Source organism: Carettochelys insculpta, chromosome 1 (assembly GCF_033958435.1).
Source record: "Carettochelys insculpta isolate YL-2023 chromosome 1, ASM3395843v1, whole genome shotgun sequence".
Lineage (NCBI taxonomy): Eukaryota > Metazoa > Chordata > Testudines > Carettochelyidae > Carettochelys > Carettochelys insculpta.
In genome coordinates, this window is record NC_134137.1 from 127,884,679 (window position 1) to 127,904,594 (window position 19,916).

General features: G+C 44.6%; 3 protein-coding genes across 4 annotated transcripts in view; 1 reads left to right on the top strand and 2 right to left on the bottom strand.

Moving 5' to 3' along the window:
- TBC1D8 (TBC1 domain family member 8) overlaps nt 1-3,381 on the top strand; it is a 75,365-nt gene extending 71,984 nt beyond the window's left edge. For both annotated transcript variants that reach the window (XM_074991577.1, XM_074991586.1), the window contains exons 17-20: nt 178-243; nt 873-962; nt 1,115-1,215; nt 2,415-3,381. In XM_074991577.1, the coding sequence (XP_074847678.1) occupies nt 178-243; nt 873-962; nt 1,115-1,215; nt 2,415-2,873 (716 nt within the window). In that variant the 3' untranslated portion in view covers nt 2,874-3,381. The remainder of the gene's footprint in view (nt 1-177; nt 244-872; nt 963-1,114; nt 1,216-2,414) is intronic.
- A 674-nt stretch (nt 3,382-4,055) lies between these two features.
- Nucleotides 4,056-11,519, bottom strand: RPL31 (ribosomal protein L31). The gene is made up of 5 exons (XM_074991599.1): nt 11,468-11,519; nt 10,562-10,668; nt 8,624-8,749; nt 4,714-4,826; nt 4,056-4,123 (listed from the first exon to the last, which is right to left on the bottom strand). The coding sequence occupies exons 2-5, from the start codon at nt 10,666-10,668 to the stop codon at nt 4,092-4,094; spliced, it is 378 nt and encodes a 125-aa protein (XP_074847700.1). The 5' UTR covers nt 11,468-11,519; the 3' UTR covers nt 4,056-4,091.
- A 5,643-nt stretch (nt 11,520-17,162) lies between these two features.
- The window catches only part of NPAS2 (neuronal PAS domain protein 2), a 188,285-nt gene continuing 185,531 nt past the window's right edge, over nt 17,163-19,916 (bottom strand). Inside the window, exon 21 of the mRNA XM_074983272.1 lies at nt 17,163-18,589. Coding sequence (XP_074839373.1) covers nt 18,413-18,589 — 177 coding nt within the window. The 3' untranslated portion in view covers nt 17,163-18,412. The remainder of the gene's footprint in view (nt 18,590-19,916) is intronic.

A 19,916-nucleotide genomic window follows, 5' to 3' on the forward strand; every position in this document is an offset into this window, starting at 1 on the left:
GACCAAGCTAGCTGGATCTTTCTTGCTGTTACTGTCCAGTCAGGCACAGTTTAGGTATTTCGTTTTAATACACTGGCTGTATGTACACATGAACATTTGGTTTTACTGAAAGAACATTTGATTGTTTTAAACTGGGGAAGTAAATTTTCTGGTGCACTGTTTGTTTTCCTCTTGTAGATGTTATGTATAATGGAGAAATGAACGAAAAGATAAACCTGTTATACAGGCTGCACATCCCTCCTGGTAAGAAATGTGAAAGGAAAAGATCATTCTCCCTTGCTCTCCCAGGCCCCATAAGCAGATACCTTGGGAAACAGAAAGAACTGTACATTACAGTCCTCAGCTGAGTGAATGTGCACCCCATATGTCTACTGATGCTAGTCAACTACAATTTAAAAAAAAATCCAGTTAAAAGCTTTTTTCAATTTTGAAACTTTGAGGAGCCTTACTATTAATAAGATGTCTTGCAATAAATTCTGGGCCTTTTTCCATATATCTAGGATGTAGTTCTAAGAGGTTGCTACTCTAATGAAATATTTGCTGCATTGATACAGTCCCAGTATCGCATGTGATTAGGTGATATTTGAGTGGTACTTTATACCGCATGTAAATTTTTTTTTAACTGTGCTTCTCTAGACAATATTTCCTGTTACTTCACCACAGTAAGCTGCTTGTTTTAACACTAGCCTAAAGTCTGACATAATTAGATACTATTGACATCACAATTGCCAGTAAATATCAACTTTATAACAAATATGTTTTCTTGCCCAAGCCCAGAGGATTAAAAGGTGATAAAGCTCCTAGTTATTAATGGACCACTTCAGAATCACTGTTTTTTTCTTTTTTTTTCCCCCTTTTCTAACTTTTGGTAGCGCTTACAGAAAATGAGAGAGACAGTCAGTCACCACTAAAGAATCCTTTATTGTCTACTTCGAGGCCACTGGTACTTGAAAAAACAAATGGTAAGTGTTGTCACATTCATTAAATTAAATTACATACATAATAGAGCTGTTCAGCTCTAAGTTCATTAGTGGACAAGCTTTTTCCACTTTCTTTATTTCAATTTGTTGCAATACTCTTAAAACTAATGCTTGTTTTTTTCCCTCCACCCAAGGTGATACAGTAGATTACCAGAAGCAATTGAAGCAGATGCTTAAAGATTTAGCCAAAGAGAAGGATGCTAAAATTGAAAAAACAGTGCCTAAAATGAAACAGGTATTTTATATTTAAATATAATTTAAATGAGGGTGGGAAATACCTTTTAAAAATGTCTGAGCACAACTGTGCAACTGTTTATAATGGCAGGTACTGCAAACAAATCTAAAATAAATCAGTGCATTAGATCCAAAATTTGAATTAGTTTGGACCTGAAGAAGCTAATCCAAAAGGTTAGGGGCCTTTGCAACATCCCACCAGCAACTCTGGTAAACTGAGAACCTATGTGCCACCATTGACTGCACACACACTGATGTAGTCCTACGAAAGGCACCAACATTTTCTACAGGCCAACACCATCATTTAATGCAGATTCTAGATCGGGGTGGGTAGTAATTTTTGAGGGGAGGGGAGGGGAGCCTATTCTAAAATTCTGGTATGTAGTCAGGTGCCACACTTTTCTATAGAGGCAGTGTGGGGTCTGGGATGGAGAAGAGCTCAGAGTAAGGGGTTGTGGTGCAGGAGAGGGTGTGGGGTCTGGGAGGGAGTTTGGGTGAAGGAATAGTGGTGACTGGGGTGGGGGATTGGAGTACAGGATCCAGGAGGGGGTGCAGGGTTTGGGAGGGAGTTGTGACCTGAGGGGTACAGAATGTTTGGCTACTGACCCAGGCCAGGAAGTTGGGGTGTGGGAGGAGTGGAGTGCCAGGTGCAGGCTCTGGCCAGGCCAGCAGCCCACTAAAACCCTGAGGCAGGCTCTGAGCCTGCTGCAGCCCCAGGCCACTCAAAGCAGCTGCCTGCCCCATAAGCCTCTGTGAGGGGCAGGGAGACTTTGCATACTGCCTTCCTCCCACCCAGTCATCACTGCAGTTTCCTTCCCCCCCAAGGCAGTGCAAAGGAACACATGGAGCAGGGGCTGTGTAATGTTGACAGCATTGTCAGTTCTCCAGTGGACTGAAGATGTTCCCTCATCCCAAAGTTAATCACACTACCCACACACATTAAAAATCCCCCACTAACTCTGCCCTTTATTTGGACATGGATGGGAGGCATAAATGAACTGCCACAATATATTCTTGTAACTAAGTTTTAAATTATATAGCAAGACCTTACAAATGAGGATGCTTCTGCATGGTACTCTGAAGTCCCTTGTCACTTTATGCTTACTGCTCAAACTTTTACAGCTGTTGGATTGTATCCATGATATATATGGGTGTGATCAATAATCTGACTTACTAAAATGATTTCCTCTTGCCTGTTAGAGGGAATTCATCCAGTTCTGCAAAACCTTGTACAGTATGTTTCATGAAGATCCAGAGGAAAACTGCTTATATCAAGCCATTGCCACTGTAACCACTTTACTACTCCAGATTGGAGAAGTAGGTCAACGAACCAGCAGCTTGGGGAGCGGATCAGATGAATTTACTGAGGACCTACAATCTGAGGCCTCTGCTGCAGAGCAGGACACTGTTTTTACCAACACTGTGAAGACTACACATAAAGAAACTCAATCCTTACCTGTGACTGAAGAGAAATGGATTATCTCCTTTGAACAAATTTTAGCATCACTCTTGACTGAACAGTCATTAGTAAATTTCTTTGAAAAGCCTTTAGAACTGAAACCAAGACTGGAGAATGCCAAGCTTAATCAATACAGTCTCAAAACAAATGGAATTAACTACCAATTACCAGCTGAACACACAAAGCTAAATACACAGTAGCAAATTTACCTGTAAACTGTCTGCACTGAAGTTACACCAAAGCATATTTGCCAAGGAAAGCTTTTGATTAGCTTTTAAGTTCTGGAACAGAGGAGCCAACTGACCTGCTAAAGTATGGGTAAATTATACCCTTGATTTATTAAACATGTTCTTGTTTTGAATGTAAAAGGAAATATCTGTCTGCACTGCAAAGACGCTGCAGACCCATTACATACTGTGAGAACAGAAGCTGGCTCCAAGTAGTTCTGTTAGTTTTTTTTCCCTTCAAATTAGGAAAATCCCAACTCAGCTATTGTCTGCAGTTTGTTTATGTGGTGGTTTGAGTTTGTTGGTTTTTGTTTTGTTTGCACTAACCCTGAGGACTTGTTTCAATGCTGGTAATTGAAACTATTTTAATATTTTGATTGTATTCAGATTTGTATGTCTTGCTAATGTGTTAAATGTACATGGATTGCTTCTGATGTTCTGTGAAAACATGCACTTTTCAATTAAACATTTTTGTACTCGACTGTACCATATCTTGAAAGTAGGAGTACTGCATCAACTCTTCACTAAGGAATACCCTGTGAGGTAATTGCTGAACACTTGCTCTAACCCTCCTAGGCAAGGAGTACTTTACTCTTCAAAAGGTTGGGATGTTCTATAGACAATACTGCACAAGTTACTTTTCATGTTTTTCTAAACGTACCAGTGAAGTTTTAAGAGACTTAACTGTCAAAAAACAAAACAAACACCCTCACCCAACACCCGGAAGTGTTGTATGCATGTTTTTACATCGAGAAAAACTGCCGTGGAGCACTGAACATCTGCATAATTTGTCTTGCTTCTAAGATGCAAGCAGATGTTTTCATTCAGAAGATACAGAAGGCATGTGAGAATCAGGGTTTAAGCTGTAAAACAAAGTTTAATATCTACACTAAATACAGATGTCCCAAAAATAACCCCGTGCTTTTTTGAAGCCTGCTAAGTTTTGTCTAAATTTCACTAGCCATCCCCTTTGTTTTCACAGGCTGTAAGATGATGTTGCTTTACCTTTTATAATGTAAACATTATCCTTAAACACACTGATGCTAAAAATAACCCTTCAAAGCAAGCAAAAATGTCAGCTGCCTGCTCCCCACCCTAATGCTGCTTTGGACATGCTACAGTTCTTAGAGCATTAAAAGAATAAGTCAGAACAAGTTTCACCTTTATAACTTTATTGTACTGAAAATCAGTTTAGTTTTCATCCACATTGACTGTCTGTAGACCTGCAAAAAATTACCAATTAAGTTGCATTAAGTAAGTGTTCTTAAGATTTATTCAATGCCATAATTAGTTAACCACAAAATTAATAGATAAAGATTAACGGGAGTTTATTTGCTGCTTTAAAGCTTGTTTTAATTTCGTAGTGATACAACACTGGAATTCACAGCATTATTCAATTTAAACTTGAGACTTCTGTCTGCATTGCAAGAGCAGGAGAGCAAAAGAAGCCCCCTCTTTATTCTTATGTTTTTGCTTCAGAGAAAGGTATTTGATAAGAACTAGCCAATTAGCTAACAATGTACTAGAACAGCCACAGATAGTCTCTATTGCAATAGATGCTTAGAAAGCTTGTCTTTATCAACTGCCTTGCTCAGAAAATGTTAGGAGCACGCACCAATACTCTCACTAATCTTTTCCAGCCATGCATGGAATAATTTTTTATGTGCACTGAGGCATGGGGGAGTGTGCACTACAAGTATAAATAAAAAACCTAGCTCTGAGCACTCCACTAATCAGTGGGGTGGCACATGAATCTCTCCTAAACAGCTGCATGAGCTCTCAGCTTACAGGGAACACAGTTATGTACACTTACTTTTGAAAGTGGTGACTGGTACATAGGTAACCAGTGTGTATAGTTTGTTGGGCGAATCTTCATCTTCATTGCGTTTTCTGGATAAACGTACACGGATGCGGTAGGGAACATTCCTATATTGAAAATATTGCACAAATAGTTCTATTTTCACTATAAATTTTACACGATTACCATTTTAGTCTCACTGTAGAATTTGACAGACTTTCACAGGTATGCAGATAGTAGCTCACCCTTAAAGTTAACCTGGTATATAAAATGTGTTCCCAGCTATCTTAGTCAAGAAAATACAGTAATACCTCAAAGTACATGGGGAATGCAACCCTCACGTACCTTGAATGTCATGTAAGTTGGGGAAGGCTTGGGGGGATGGGGTGGGTTAGGGCTGCAGTGGGGGTGTAGGAGGGTGCAGTTGAGGTGGGGCGTGCAGGAGGTTGTGACAGGGGTTGAGCCGAGCCAGGGGGTGGCGGGTAGGGGGTTAGAGCTGGAGCTCTACACAGGCACGTGCCGGGGTTTGGGAGCCCTATGTGCTGGGCCCATGGGGGGTTGAACAGGGGGAACTGAGGGTGGGGGGGCAGGTAGAGCCCCACGTGCCTGCAGCACCTGACAACTGGAGCCCTGCCCACCCTGGCAGCCCCGTGCATACTGGGGTGGGGAGGGGGGGTCACTGAGCCAGGCAGAGGTGGGATTGAATGGGGGTTGAGCTGGCAGGAGGGTTAGAGCCCCTGCCCATGATGGCAGCGGCTGACAGCCAGAGCCTCACGTGCGGGGTGTGTGTGTGAGAGAGCTAGGGCTGTGGCGGGGAGGCATATTTGAGCCTGGCGCAGGGGTTGAACTGGGGGGAGCCTCAGGTGTGTGGCTGAAGCCCCCTGCTGGGGGAGGTGAGCTGGGGAGACTGAGCTGGCGGGGGGTTTAATGGGGTGAACCAATGCAGCTGTCAAGCGGCGCTGCTTTGGGAAGCCAGGGGAAGGGGGTTTTCGGCCGCCTGGCTGCCCAAAGCAGCAGGTACCGTGGTCGGCTAATAGCCTTCCCAGAGCAGTGCCTAGCGCCACTCTGGGAAGGGGGCTACCACCACCAAAGACCACATTTCAGAAGCCTCTTAAAGCGAGGAGCCAAAACTAGAGCTCTCCCCAGCAGCTCTCAAGGGACCACAAAAATGGGAGCTGTTTTGGAAAAACGAAGACCAATCTGCTTTGTGGAACTAGCACTATTACTGGTATGCCAGCTATAAATTTTTGCAAGTGTTTCCCACATGACTAACACAGTAATACTCAGTAGACAGAAGATGTTAATGCATTCTGGACCACTTGTTCCCCATCAGTACCAGCCCGACTCAGAAAAACAAATCATCCAAACAGAAGACGAAATTCAGCAATGAAGCGGTGTCATGTGCTGCCCAAGGCATGCTGTGCACGTGCTAAGATGATGCTTCAAATCTCATTCTGGACATAGCATAAAACACTGTTTTCTGAATGCCTGAGAATCAGCAGCTAAACTCATGTTGCGGGGGTGCAATATCTATCTTGATATTTGTGGCCATCAGTGCCAGATAATATTTGACAGTAGGAGGAACATGTTTTAAAACGGAGTATCAGCATGCCACACCTCATCTGAAATGCAAGTGGCCTGTGAGACCACATTAACTGTATTGAAACCTATACTAGTCCTTCAAAGCGAGTGCCAACCTAATATCCCTGTATTTCTTATGGCTGTGATTTTTAGTATGTAACAGAGGGAGATACAAAATGATCCATCCAAACTCATTGAGAAGAACCTACATGGCTACTGCTCAGAGTATAGAGTAAGATTTTGAACTCCCTCTCCTCCACCAGCAGAATCCAACTCTGCAGAGCTGTGAGGAAGAGAGCTGAGTGCACGAACGGATGGATGTGTTACATATTGCCCTCTGCCCCTCTTTTCTACCAGTCTCTGCCCCCAGGCTGTAGAGAAGGCATATGGTGAAGCTCTCCCATTGTGATTAACACCCACCTCCCCTGTGAGCAGCACTGAGTTGTGTCAGGACAAGCTCGCCCACCAGCATGGCGCTGTGCACAGTAGCACTTATGTCAGTGTAACTGTCACCCGGGGAGTGAAACAGTCACACCCCTGAACAACAAATTTTTCTGAAACATGCAGCAGGGCAGACACCGAGAGAAACATTAAGGGATTTACACATCACCGGTACATCAAAGCCCTACTCAGCTGCTGCCCAATCCTTCTTCAGAACCTATTTTTGATAGGTCCAAAGAAGTGGGTCTGTCCCACAAAAGCTCGTCACCTAATAAATCATTCTGTTAGCCTTTCAAGTGCTGCACAACTGCTTTTTTGTTTTGTTCTGTATGTAAAAGTTGCTTAGGTGCTAAATTTCTGCCTCTGGACATACACACAATTCTCAGGCAGGCATCCGTGTGCCTGTCTGACACCCCACCCTAGCACCACTCTCAAAGCAAGTGAGGAGAGGCAGATCTTGCCCACAGAATTTTACCTAGCAGGTGTACTCTGAGCACATTTAATTCCATGTAAAATCACCGGCTGGGAAGGAGACATTTCTTATAATCTTGAATCCAGTGATTAGGATATTGAGGTCAGATGTGGGAGACCCCAGTTCAATTCCCTCTAAGGCCTGAGGACCAGGGGATTCCCAAGCAGAGGCTGCTCACCGCTCAGATGAAGGCTCTACTCCTGGACCATTAAGCATATGAGATGGAGAACTAATACAGTTTATTTTTAAATATTTATCTTAAATGTGAAACTGACAACCCACATGGAGGCCTAATTCATACTCAATTAACAAGCAGCCCCGTAGCACCTTACAGACTAACAAATTTATTAGGTCATGAGCTTTTGTGGGTAAGACCCACTTCCTCAAACGACTGGAATAGACAAATAGAATCTGGGGTTTATATAGCGCAAGGAGGGGGGCAGGGAGAAGGCGTAGTGGAAGGAAGGAAGGAAGAAAAAAGGGGTTACTTGTCATTAGCAGGACCAGTTGATGAAGCAAATCAAGTAGCCCGTCTCCCATTCAAAAGTTGGGTAATTGCCCCTTTAAATCAATAAGATAGTTGAGATCTCTGTTAAGGCCTAGTTAAGTTTTCTCCCTATCACATTTAAACTCTGGATTTATCTATTCCAATCATCTGGAAGTTGGTTCCCAGCCAACAAGGGCTGCTCCAGCCCTGGAATAGTGGCAACCCCCCCCCCCCCAGTTAGTCTGAAGCTTACCAATTAACCATTAACATCCCTATTTTCAACACAACCCTCTTCGGCATCTCTCATTAAGCGGGGAGCTGACCAAAAAAGCCAGTGTACTGGCTTGTGGAGACCCCATTCTCAGGTGACTCCCTTTCATAGTATCTTAACACAGACTTTGTGGCTTCCAGTAATGGCACATCTACACTTAATGGAAGATGCACACACCGGCCAGTCAATATTCCAGGATTTCATTTAGTGTGCTGAGCAGGGCTCTGCTAAATCGAGTGGTCAGGGCTTCACCATTGAACCTGGTACTGCTAGCAGTCGCAAGGTAAGTCAAGGGGAGAGGAGACATGATGAATTTCTCCCATCTACCTCCTACTGTGGGGATGTCGGGAGAACAAAACAAAACAAAACAAAAAAAACCCCACAAACCACGACTGAGGATGCTTCAACTCCAGCTATGCTATTCACGTATGTACGTAATATGAATTTTTCCCTATAGTGTAGGCCTAGCCTAATTTTCTAAGAAGCCACGTCCCTGTGTGGATTTGGGCCCCTAAGCTGAAGGTCACACCCACCGACCTGTAATACCAGAAAGGAAACATTTGCATGTGAAAAGCAAACGTTGGTAAGCAGAAGAGCTACTCAGAGAGTCTCTCACTTTTATGTTTGTGAAATTCTTCCTCCTCAACCCACAATTAAAGCACCTGGGACGTACCTTATCCCTTTGGCCCATACTGCTTTGTTCAATCTGGTGTCAATGCGTACATCAGGAGTACCCATCTCCTTCATTGCAAATTTCCGGATCTCCTTGAGAGCACGGGGTGCACGTTTCTTGAAACCCCTGGGAACAGAGAAAACAGTAATTTAACTAATCTTTCATAAATATACCCAGCACTCGAAACTTGCCATGGTTCTAGTGAGATAGTTATTCCGTAAGTATATAAAGCCAAAAGGTTGTGTTTGATTGTCCTAACCATATTGTTGCAACAACTGCATCTGTTCTAAAACACATGGCTGTGGTCACACTTGGCCAAAACTTTGAAATGGCCATGCTAATGGCCAAATAGGAGGATACTAATGAGGTGCTGAAATGAATATGCAGTGCCTCATTAGCATGCTGCTGGCCACAGCACTTCAAAAGTGCCATTTTCAGTCATACGTGGCTCAGCTACATGGGGGTCCTTTTCGAAAGGACCCTGCAGACTGACAGGAATAAGGGGATTTCAAAGTTTGTGGGGCCCTTTCGAAAAGGATGCCCGTGTAGCTGAGCCGCACGTGATCAAAAGTGGCACTTCCAAGGTGTTGCAGCTGGCAGCATGCTAATGAAGTGCTGAATATTCATTTCAGTGCCTCATTAGTATCCTCTGATTTGGCCATTAGCTTGGCCATATTGAAATTTTGGCCAAGTGTGGCCACAGCCAGTATGTTACTTCTAAATAGACATAAATGCATAATGCACACACAATTTCAACAAAATTTTACTACAACAAGCCTGTTGCATTAACTAGCTCCCAGGCTTATAGACAGTTGCCCTTGGATGTGAGCATACATCAGAACGCTATTTTTATATGCTGACAGATTAACATGTAATCGCTAGGAGTCAGTTGGGAAAGAGAGAGCAGAAGCAAGATAGCGGGAAGACTACACGAGAAGATCTGAAATGCTGCTTTATCTCCCCAGGTACCTCCTGTCAGTGGGGGAATAAAAAGCACTGCCACAAAAGGACAGAACAAAAGGACCTGAAAATCACCAGAGGAAAAAACCCCATCCTAGCTCTCTCCTTCTCTATAAACGTAATGGCATTCAGCAATTACTATCCACTTTGCAGATAAAAAGTCACTCATCTGGTATTTCCTTAATGTTAGTGTCTTAAAATGTATAAAACTAAACCCCAGTTAAAAAGGTCTCTCTTATTTAGATGTAACTCTATACACCCACAACTAGCACCCAGAGAAATGACAGAGTTCTGGTACAAGTCTCCCAGATTGTGTTATAAACTAATTATTTGGTGCCACCCCCAGGAAAGAAACGATAAACTAAGAATTGCCTTATTCAGCTCATGTTAGTCTAGCTGCACATTTAAAATCTTCATTGACTGCCCTTGTTTCTCCTCCTCCTAGATCAGTACACGTTTCAGCAAGGGATAATAATTAGCTCACTCTCCCCACAGGGTTTAGGATCCAAATATTATCATAGTTCTAGCCTTCTGTCATACAGAAAGCCGCTCAAATATAAAAACAATGATGTCATATGTTGGAATTATCCTTTAGAAAGCTTGCTAGCAAACAACCTTAATATTGGTATTTGGCAACTGTATTGTTTAATTGCTATAAACTCAACATCCGTGTGCTAAACCTAAGAAAAGTCATGGAAAATGAGAAAAATTTCCAGAGAACTATACTTGCCAGAAACTATAACCACTCAGGTTTTGATGTTGCAACACGATCTGCACCAGATCCATGCCTCTGCTCTTAGATATACAGGTGTAAACTAAGGCCTGATATATTCATCACACTGGAATCAGCTTGACAACCAACATCTACTGCCAACAGTTTGAAAGCTTACTGGAACAATTTTCCAGCACCAGAAACCTTTAATAGACAAAGTTAGGCTAACTTTATTGACACAAACAAGGAATGAAAAAGCCACTCACACTCCATGGATCCGTTTGTGAATGTTGATGGTATATTCCCTGGTCACCACCTCATTGATAGCAGATCTCCCCTTCTTCTTTTCTCCACCTTTCTTTGCTGGAGCCATCTACATAGCAGTAAAAATTACAAGTATCAGAGACACAGCTGTGTTAGTCTGTATCTGCAAAAACAATGAGAAGTCCTGTGGCACCTCGTACACTAACACATATTTTTGAGCACAAGCTTTCATGTGCAAAGACACAATCAGACGAAGCAGGTCTTTGCCCACAAAAGCTTATGTTCAAAAATGTGTTAGTGTATAAGATGTCACTGAAAATTACAAACATGCCTAATTTTGTGTGAGCCTTTCCAACAAATCATTTCCAACCATTTCCCCCCCTCAAAGGAGTGTCAGAACTCTATTTTAGCTTAAACAGCCTTTTCCAGAGTACAAGCCTTGCAGAAAGTTTCAAAACATGCAGCTCTAGTGTCACCACTCCATTGCCCACCGCAGCTGCACGTTTCAGCTCACTTACACCTAACCTGTTCCCACTCAGCCGCCGTCCTGGCACCATGAAATGCAGTACCTGGCTCTTACGCTTGACTCTAGTCTTCGGGGCACCCGAGGAAAACTGCCTGGTCCTGCCCACTAACTAAGGGCAAACCCTAGCACCAGAGATGCCTCCTGATGCCCACAGCCTCCTCCTACCACCAGCCCACGCCGGGCCTCCGGGACCAGTTAGGCCCCTCAGACCTCCATAGCTCTTCTCCCCAGTCCAGGCCGGGCCCACATCCCCCCGCCAGTCCCTTCCTGCTCAGAGGCGCCGGGCAATATCCGGTGCCCCGGGCGTGGGGTCGCCTCCCCACTCGCGCGGGGCAGAGCCCGGCCCTCGGCAAGACTCGGCGGGACAGATGCCGACGGATACCTGAGCAGCCCCCGCAAAGCCTCACTCTCCCCGCCGGGCTACAGGCCGGAAAGGAAAGCGCGGGGGATTGTGGGTCAAACCAAACCGGAGGGGACGGGGAAGAAGCTAGAAGCACTTCCGGGTTGGGGAACGAAAGCACTGCGCTTGCGCCGAGCAGAAAGTGCGGGCTCACCCGGCCTAGATTCTCACCCTTTAGCGACCCTGGGAGGCTGGTAGCCCGGCGGCTGTGCTGCCCCGGAGAGGACCCCGGCCCTGCCCTATCGGGAAGGCCGAAGCGCGTGGGTTGCGTGGCAACCCGGCAATAACAGTCCCGCCCGCCGGCGCGCGGGGCGACGCCTGGAAAGCCGGTGTCTTTGGAACGGGCGCGTGCGCTGTCCCTGCTGGGGCGCCTGCGAGGTTGTTGTCAGCGCCGGAGCCGCTCGTGTAGCTGGGGCTGCCGAGAGCTACCGCAGGCTCTCAGTCACCCCGGGGAGCTGATTCTGCTTCGAACCCAAATAGGCCTTACCAGCGACCCAGTGCAGCGTCCATCTACCACACCGACTCACCAGTACCCATCCAGTGCAGCGCCCCAGTGGCCCCACAGTACCAGTCCAGTGGAGCGCCCAGCTTCCATACCGAGTCACCAGTACCCATCCAGTGCAATGCCCCAGTGACCTGTCAGCACCAGTCCAGTGCAGTGCTCTAGTGACCCCACAGTACCAGTCCAGTGCAGCATCCAGCTACCACACTGATTTGCCAGTACCTGTCCAGTGCAGAGCCTAGCAATCCAAGAATAGCACTGCCCTCAAACAGTAGGAGAATAGTACAGCCCAATAGTGTAGCATTTTTACATTAAATTTGGTCAATTTTTTTAAAATTAAAAATTTTTTAAAATTAGTAAATTTTACAGGGAGTTTGGTCCTGACATCATAGAGTAATTCAGTACAGCATGGCCACCTACGATAACCCCATATTGCACTGGGCCTTCTAAAAATAAGGCAGGGCAATGTGTTACCTTTTCAATAATAACCCTGTGACCGCTCTACAGCAGTAACTTAGTGTAGCATGTTGTTACGATTCAAACCAGGGCTGGGGTATGCAGAAGTGAGACTATGACAGAGTTTGAGAAAGGATGGACATTGGTCCCCTACTCTCAATCTGTTCTTAGGAGCATTGTAGTCCAGGATAACAGATAATTGGAAATCAAATATGGCATGTTTAATGTTTCCTCCTATAAATTACAGGTTTTTGCCCCTGGGTATAAGATACTAACAAACAAGACTTTTGACTGCAGAAAAGAACTGATTGAATGGGAACACTCAGCGTGTCAAGACCAGTGGTGTGGGGGCAATTTGTATAGCGAGGGGGTTCTGAGAATCATTGACCCAAACTGTAGAGCCGGGGGTGTGAGAATGCCTGGGTTCCAACCCCTATGCTACAGCAAATTGAAAAAAAAATGGAAGCGGTAAGAAAACGGTGAGGGCAAAAAAATGACACAAATGCAGAAGATTTACGAAAGACACCTGTGGTGGTGTTGACACTTAGCACTATTGAATGCATGGTGCTGTGGACCACAGTGCAAAGTACAAGAGACAAAGGCAGACTTGAGAATGCATTGGGTAGACACTGCGGAGACTGACACAGGGCAAAAATCAATTAAAATTGAATTAAACTGTGAAGCTGGTTCAAGACAGATAGTGGTGGAATGACTTCATCAGCCCGTCATTGCTGGAAGCAAAGGAGGAAGATATGGAAGGGAGCACAGCTAGAGTACCTTGAACTCTGGTAATACGCAGCCAGTGCAACAGCCCCTGCTTGCTATGTTGTGGAAAATATAGGTTAGAGCAGTGGTTCTCATATATTTGATTGGCTCCTCCTTTCTGTCTATAGTAGTTTATCCCCCACCCCGCACCAGAGGCACCAGGCAAGCAGCTGCTGCTCTCCAGCTGCTCAGCTGTGTATGTGCGCAGTAAGGTTTTCATCCCCTAATGACATGGGTGGCATGTGAGCTGCTGGTCAGAGAAGGCTAGCGCATTACCCCACCCATCCTTTCCCCCATCCATCTCTTCTGCCTTCCCTCCCCTGTCTGACTCCCAAGCTCCCCACTGTGATGCCAGTTCCCCACCTGAGCAGCCCACCCCAGATGACGTGGCTCCAGGCCCAAGTGTTGGATGGTTAGCCCCAGTGCCCTCAGTCCTGGAACGCCAGGCTCTGTGGCCTCAGCATTGCCAGCCTCAGACAGTTGGGTGCCATGACTCCAGGCCCAGAGAATCAGGCAAGCTGCTCCAGCACCTACAGGTCTAGAGCACTGTGGGATGCCAGCACCAGGCAGTCCCAGCACCAGTGACCCCAAACCTGCCCCATAAGCTGGTCCAACCTAACCCAATATCACTTTTGGGAAGAGGTGCAGCCCTGGACTGGTGCCATGGGGGCAGCAGTGTGAAGCAACAAGGGGCCTCTGACTGTGAAGCAGTATCTGGATACTTGGGGAGGTTCAGCCTCCTCTGGCCTCTGATACCTGCCACCAGTCCCTAACGCTTCTCACTCACCCACCCAGAACACATGCTCTAATTTGTAGCAGAGGCAAAACAGTCTCTCCTTCTCACCGATTGGAGCACTTACAAAGCTTTAAGCTACCTTTTCATCTTCCACCCACAACTACGGCCCTACCAATGTCACAGCTGTGAAAAACGTGTCATGGATGTGAAATTAGCCCTGTGCTGTGAAATCTCACCTCTCAGAAATCAGCTGCGCTGGAAAGGGACAGGGCTCCTCCTTCCCCTGCCTGGCTGTTCTTGGAGGAGATCAGACCCATTGCCATAGGCAACACTGCAGCAGCCCCAGGGCTGGGCTTCAGGCTCTTGCACAGGCTTCACACCTGGGGCTCGCTTGCTGTGACTCGCAGCTGCTTCTTTCCCCTTGTAGCTCTTGCAGGGGTTTGGAGGCCCCCCAGCTCCACCCCTTCTCCCTCTCCCTTCCCCGACTTTCCCCCTCGCAGCTCTATTTCCTGCAGTTTCTGCCCAGCCCAGGGCTTCCCTCTCTGTGGCTCCTGCTTTGAGTTGGGCCTCCAGCTCCAGGACTGCACTACGTACCTCCACCTTTGGGAGATTCCTCCAGCTGCAGGAAACTCCACAGCAATCCTGCAGCCCCACTACAAAAGCTCTGACACCCTCCACAATCTCCTTTTGGATCAGGATCTCCATGGTTACAACACTCCGGCTGTGTCTACACTTGCCAAAAACTTCGAAATGGCCATTCAAATGGCCATTTCAAAGTTTACTAATGAAGTGCTGAAATACATATTCACAGCCTCATTAGCATGCGGGCGGCCGCGGCACTTCGAAATTGATGCGGCTCACCGCCGCATGGCTCATCCAGACGGGGCTCCTTTTTGAAAGGACCCCGCCTACTTCGATGTCCCCTTATTCCCATCTGCTCACAGGAATAAGGGGACTTCGAAGTAGGTGGGGTCCTTTCGAAAAGGAGCCCCATCTGGACAAGCCGCGTCAATTTCAAAGTGCCGCGGCCGCCCGCATGCTAATGAGGTGCTGAATATGTATTTCAGCGCTTCATTAGTAAACTTCGAAATGGCCATTTGAATGGCCATTTTGAAGTTTTTGGCTAGTGTAGACATAGCCTCTGAAATGTATTAGAGAGGTAGCTGTGTTAGTCTGTATCTTCGAGAACAAGAAGTCCTGTGGCATCTTATAGACATATAAGAACATAAGAATGGCCATACTGGGTCAGACCAAAGGTCCATCCAGCCCAGCATCCCATCTGCCAACGGTGGCCAATGCCAGGTGCCCCAGAGAAGGAGAACAGAAGACAATGATCAAGTGATTTATCTCCTGCCATCCATCTCCTGCCCTTGTTCTGAAGGCTAGGGCACCATACTTTATCCCTGGCTAATAGCCATTTATGTACCTAACCTGCAAAAATTTATCAAGCTCTTTTTTAAACCCTAATAGAGCCTCCTCGGGCAAGGAGTTCCACAGGTTGACTGTGCGCTGTGTGAAGAAAAATTTCCTTTTATTAGTTTTGAACCTACTACCCATCAATTTCATTTGGTGTCCCCTAGTTCTTGTATTATGGGAAAAGGTAAATAATTTTTCTATAGTCACTTTCTCCACACCATTCATGATTTTATATACCTCTATCATATCGCCCCTCAATCGCCTCTTTTCCAAACTGAAAAGTCCCAGTCTCTCTAGCCTCTCCCCATATGGGACCCGTTCCAAGCCCCTAATCATCTTAGTCGCCCTTTTCTGAACCTTTTCTAATGCCAATATATCTTTTTTGAGGTGAGGAGACCACATCTGCACGCAGTACTCGAGATGTGGGCGTACCATAGTTTTATATAGGGGAAGTATGATATCTTTTGTCTTATTATCGATCCCTTTTTTAATAATTCCTAACATCCTATTTGCCTTACTAACTGCCGCTGCACACTGCGTGGATGTCTTCAGAGAACTATCCACTATAACTCCAAGATCCCTTTCCTGATCTGTAGTAGCTAAATTTGAACACATCATGTAGTATGTGTAATTTGGGTTATTTTTTCCAACATGCATTACCTTACACTTACCCACATTAAATTTCATTTGCCATTTTGCTGCCCAATCACTCAGTTTGCTGAGATCTTTTTGTAGTTCTTCACAATCCCTTTTGGTTTTGACTGTCCTGAACAACTTGGTGTCATCTGCAAACTTTGCCACCTCACTGCTTACCTCATTTTCTAGATCATTGATGAACAAGTTGAACAGGATTGGTCCCAGGACTGACCCCTGGGGAACACCACTAGTTACCCTCCTCCATAGTGAAAATTTACCATTTATTCCCACCCTTTGTTTTCTGTCTTTTAACCAATTCCCGATCCATGAAAGGATCTTTCCTCCTATCCCATGACCACCTAATTTACATAAAAGCCTTTGGTGTGGGACCGTGTCAAAGGCTTTCTGGAAATCTAGGTATATTATGTCCACTGGGTGCCCCTTGTCAGATATTTTGGAGCATAAGCTTTCATGGGCAAAGACCTGCTTCATCAGATGCATGAGTGTGGGTGGTGTTCAGAGGAGTATTTAAAGAGGGGGGATCCCAGTAAACGGGAGGGCCAGAGCTGACAAGGTCTATTCAGTCAGGGTGGAAATGGCCCATTATCAGTAGTATACATCAAGAGAGGAGAAAAACAAGTCAGATCAGTCGGGGGAATGTGGCCCATTGTCAGATTCTAATGTGGAAGTGTGGACATCTTCTTGTTGTTCTCAAACACTCTGAAATGTAAGATATAAAAGACTGAAGTCATGAAATTGATTAATTTTAAGGTGTCCCCTCCCAGGCAGTGAAATTGACCAAAGTGAACCATGAATTTAGTAGAGCCCTACCGAGGATCTCTTTTGCTAAAAATAAGACTCTGGCCCATAGCCTCTTGAGAATTGTAAGTGAAATGATATTTTCCAATGGGGAGCTAGTTACCTACATGTACAAGTATCATGTACTGTTCTGGGGCTTTCTAAAGCAGCATTATCTTGGTTCCCTGTGATGAAACAAAGCGAGATACAACTGTTAGAATATTTTTTTTGTAAACAACCATTAGCTTATAATGTTACAGTGAGTGTTTCAAATCTAACTTGAATTACATAAACAGCCATAGGAAGGAGAATGTGTGTAAATTCTGTAATAAAGCTTTTCAGCCAGTTTATTATGTTCCAGAGCAAATACAAATGTGCATTATTAAATTGAAAGAAAAATAATTTGAGGATGTATATAGCATGAGACAGCAGCCTGTTTGACAAAAGTGTTACTAATTCATTAATTTATTACTAAATACCACTGACAAAAATAAATACAAACAGAAGAGAAGTTTTTATACTAGTGAAATGGGTTGGTATTTCATATACAAAATAATTTCCACATAATTCCATATAATTTTATTTTATATAGAAATAGGTCATTGTTACAACAGCTGTACAATACACTACTTTTTATAGTTACATAAAATCTTTCTTAGAAACATAAAATATACAAAAAAGCAAAAAAGTGCATTTTAAAGAAAAATTCAAATGTTATCATGAAAAAGGTATGTGATACTAATTTGCAGCATCCCCAGTCAATGGGACAAAACACAGTGCATATTCTTCAGATACTTGTTGCTATGAACAACTGTAAGAAGGCTGTTCATTTTGCGAAAGGACCCACTTTATATTGTGTACGAGTCTACTGAAATTCTGGAACAATATAGCTGCATAATTGTGCTTATATTTTTAGTTCTCCTTTGCAATCACAATTCACAGAGTAAACAGGAAACAGTCCAGTGTGTTTTTGTTTTTAATCAAAAAGAGCCGATGGGGTAAATTGCTTAATACTTTCAGGTTATAAATCATGGGGTATGGATTGTGTAATATTTAAAACTATGACTGGACTGTTCAATTGGATGTATTGGTCTGGCCACCAGAATAATGAAACCAACTTTTCTTTATAGAAAGTGCCTAGATTATATCTTTTGTGCAGTTGTGCAAAACAATAATAATCATAATAAAAATAATCTTTTGTTATCTATAGATTTTTGTCCAAGTGCTTTTGTTACATAAAAGATGAATGGAAACAGTGTAGGCCAAGTACCTCATGTGTCTGTCCACAGTCTTTAGGAATCAGCGTTCTCCAGATGATGTATCAACAAGAATATTCTCTTGCTGCATAGAATCAGTGATGGAGTTTGCACAGGCTAGTATTTGTATTTATTTTACTTAGCCCAATGATACATACTATTGTCGTGACACAGTGCAAATTGAATTCAACTGCTTTTCTCTTGCACTATCTGCTGGAGTCCACACTCTACCGCAATGGAGCTTAAAAATGAATGCATGTGCAAAACTCAAGTTGTAGGTCCAAAGTCATTTCTTCCCTCCTATCCTACGGGTCTATTGGTTATAGCTAATCGTGCATTGATTGTGGTGGTGTGGGACTCTATCATAGCGGCTGTGGTAGATTTGATGATTCTGACAGGCCATTGGTTCTTCTTGAAGCAAGTGGCAGTGGCTGCTGCTGCTGCGTATGATGGTATCCTATGCTTCCTTGCTGTTGTGAGTAGGATGGAACGAGCAAAGACTCTGGTTGCTCACTTTGTAAAGAACTTGATGTCTGCAGCTACAGATAAAAGAAAATTTGCATGATTGAATATCATCATCAATTAAAGTTCTTGTTTCTAAATGTGAAAGGTACTTTACAAAATTATTAGCTGGCAATTTATTCCTAGGCTAAGTATTTCACAGGCTACGTACCTAGGATCAGCTAGCCAAGCTAATAGGGCCTCATTCTACTTCACTGAAGTCAACGGGAGTTCTAAAATGGACTTTAAAAGGAAGAGGATCTACATGATGGAAAAGCCATCAATTGCAATCTACAATATTGGTTTAATTCCAAGATTTTTTAAATCAACTGGAATTTTACCATGGACTTCACTGGGTTTGGTCTCAAGCTTTGCAGGCCCAGTTAACATGGAAGTTAATAGAAAGACTCTTGTAGACTTTGGTACGGGTGAGATTACGTCTGAAAAACAAACCAACTAGCTGGTTCCTATCATCTGGTTCTTTAGGGCCCCAGTGAATGCTCTTTGCCCCTTGAGGGGAAATATGGTTATTAAAAAAGCACTGTGGTGTGTTTGTTTATGTAAACAGTGATTATTGTGAGTGAAGTGCTCTAAGGGAATCCTTGTTCTGGGGTGAAAAAATGCACAAAGAGCACAGAAGCTATTTGAGAGTCCCTGGAACAAGATGAAACCCACGGAAGGCCATCTTCGATTTACAAAAAAAAAACGGTTACTCACCTTCTTGTATCTGTTGTTCTTTGAGATGTGTTGTTCATGCCCATTCCAGTCGTGTGTTCGGCTGCGCATGTGCACATTAGCCAGAAGATTACCCTCCAGTAGCTAGCTCTAGGGTCAACCTGGATGCCCTCTGGAGTCACGCCTCCATGGTGCCCAATTTAGAGCCTATCGACCTCCTCCCACCCGCAGTTCCTTCTTGCTGGATACTCCAAGAGAGGGGAAGGAGGCTGGGTTCCTCCATTGGAATGGACGTGGACACCACATCTCAAAGAACAACAGTTACAAGAAAGTGAGTAACCATTTTTTCTGTTCTGAGTGACTGTTCATGTGCTTTCCAAACAGGTGACCCCCAAGCCAGAATTCAGAAGGCAGGGGCAGAGTCTTGTGCCATCAGAGGGACTAGTGTGGCTGATGCCACAAATGATGCAATGGTCCTGGCTTCAACCTGGGCTTTGAGGAAAAGCCCAAGGAGTCCAAAAGGGCCACTGTGTGGGGAGGCTCCCCCTGGGAGGACAACGGTGCCATGTAGTGGTGGTAGTTCTGTATGGCTGTCTAGCTCCTGCTCTGATGGGAGCTGCTGGAGTTGGACTCTGACTCCGAGAAGCCCATGCTTCTAGGCACCAAGTCCAGGTGCGACAACTCAGTCTT

Coding starts and splice junctions, on each gene's coding strand:
- RPL31 (XM_074991599.1), bottom strand. CDS start 10,668: ATGGCTCCAGCAAAGAAAGGTGGAGAAAAGAAGAAGGGGAGATCTGCT. Junction 8,750..10,561: donor CACAAACGGATCCATGGAGT/GTGAGTGGCTTT, acceptor CTCTGTTCCCAG/GGGTTTCAAGAAACGTGCAC. Junction 4,827..8,623: donor GTATGGGCCAAAGGGATAAG/GTACGTCCCAGG, acceptor TTTTCAATATAG/GAATGTTCCCTACCGCATCC.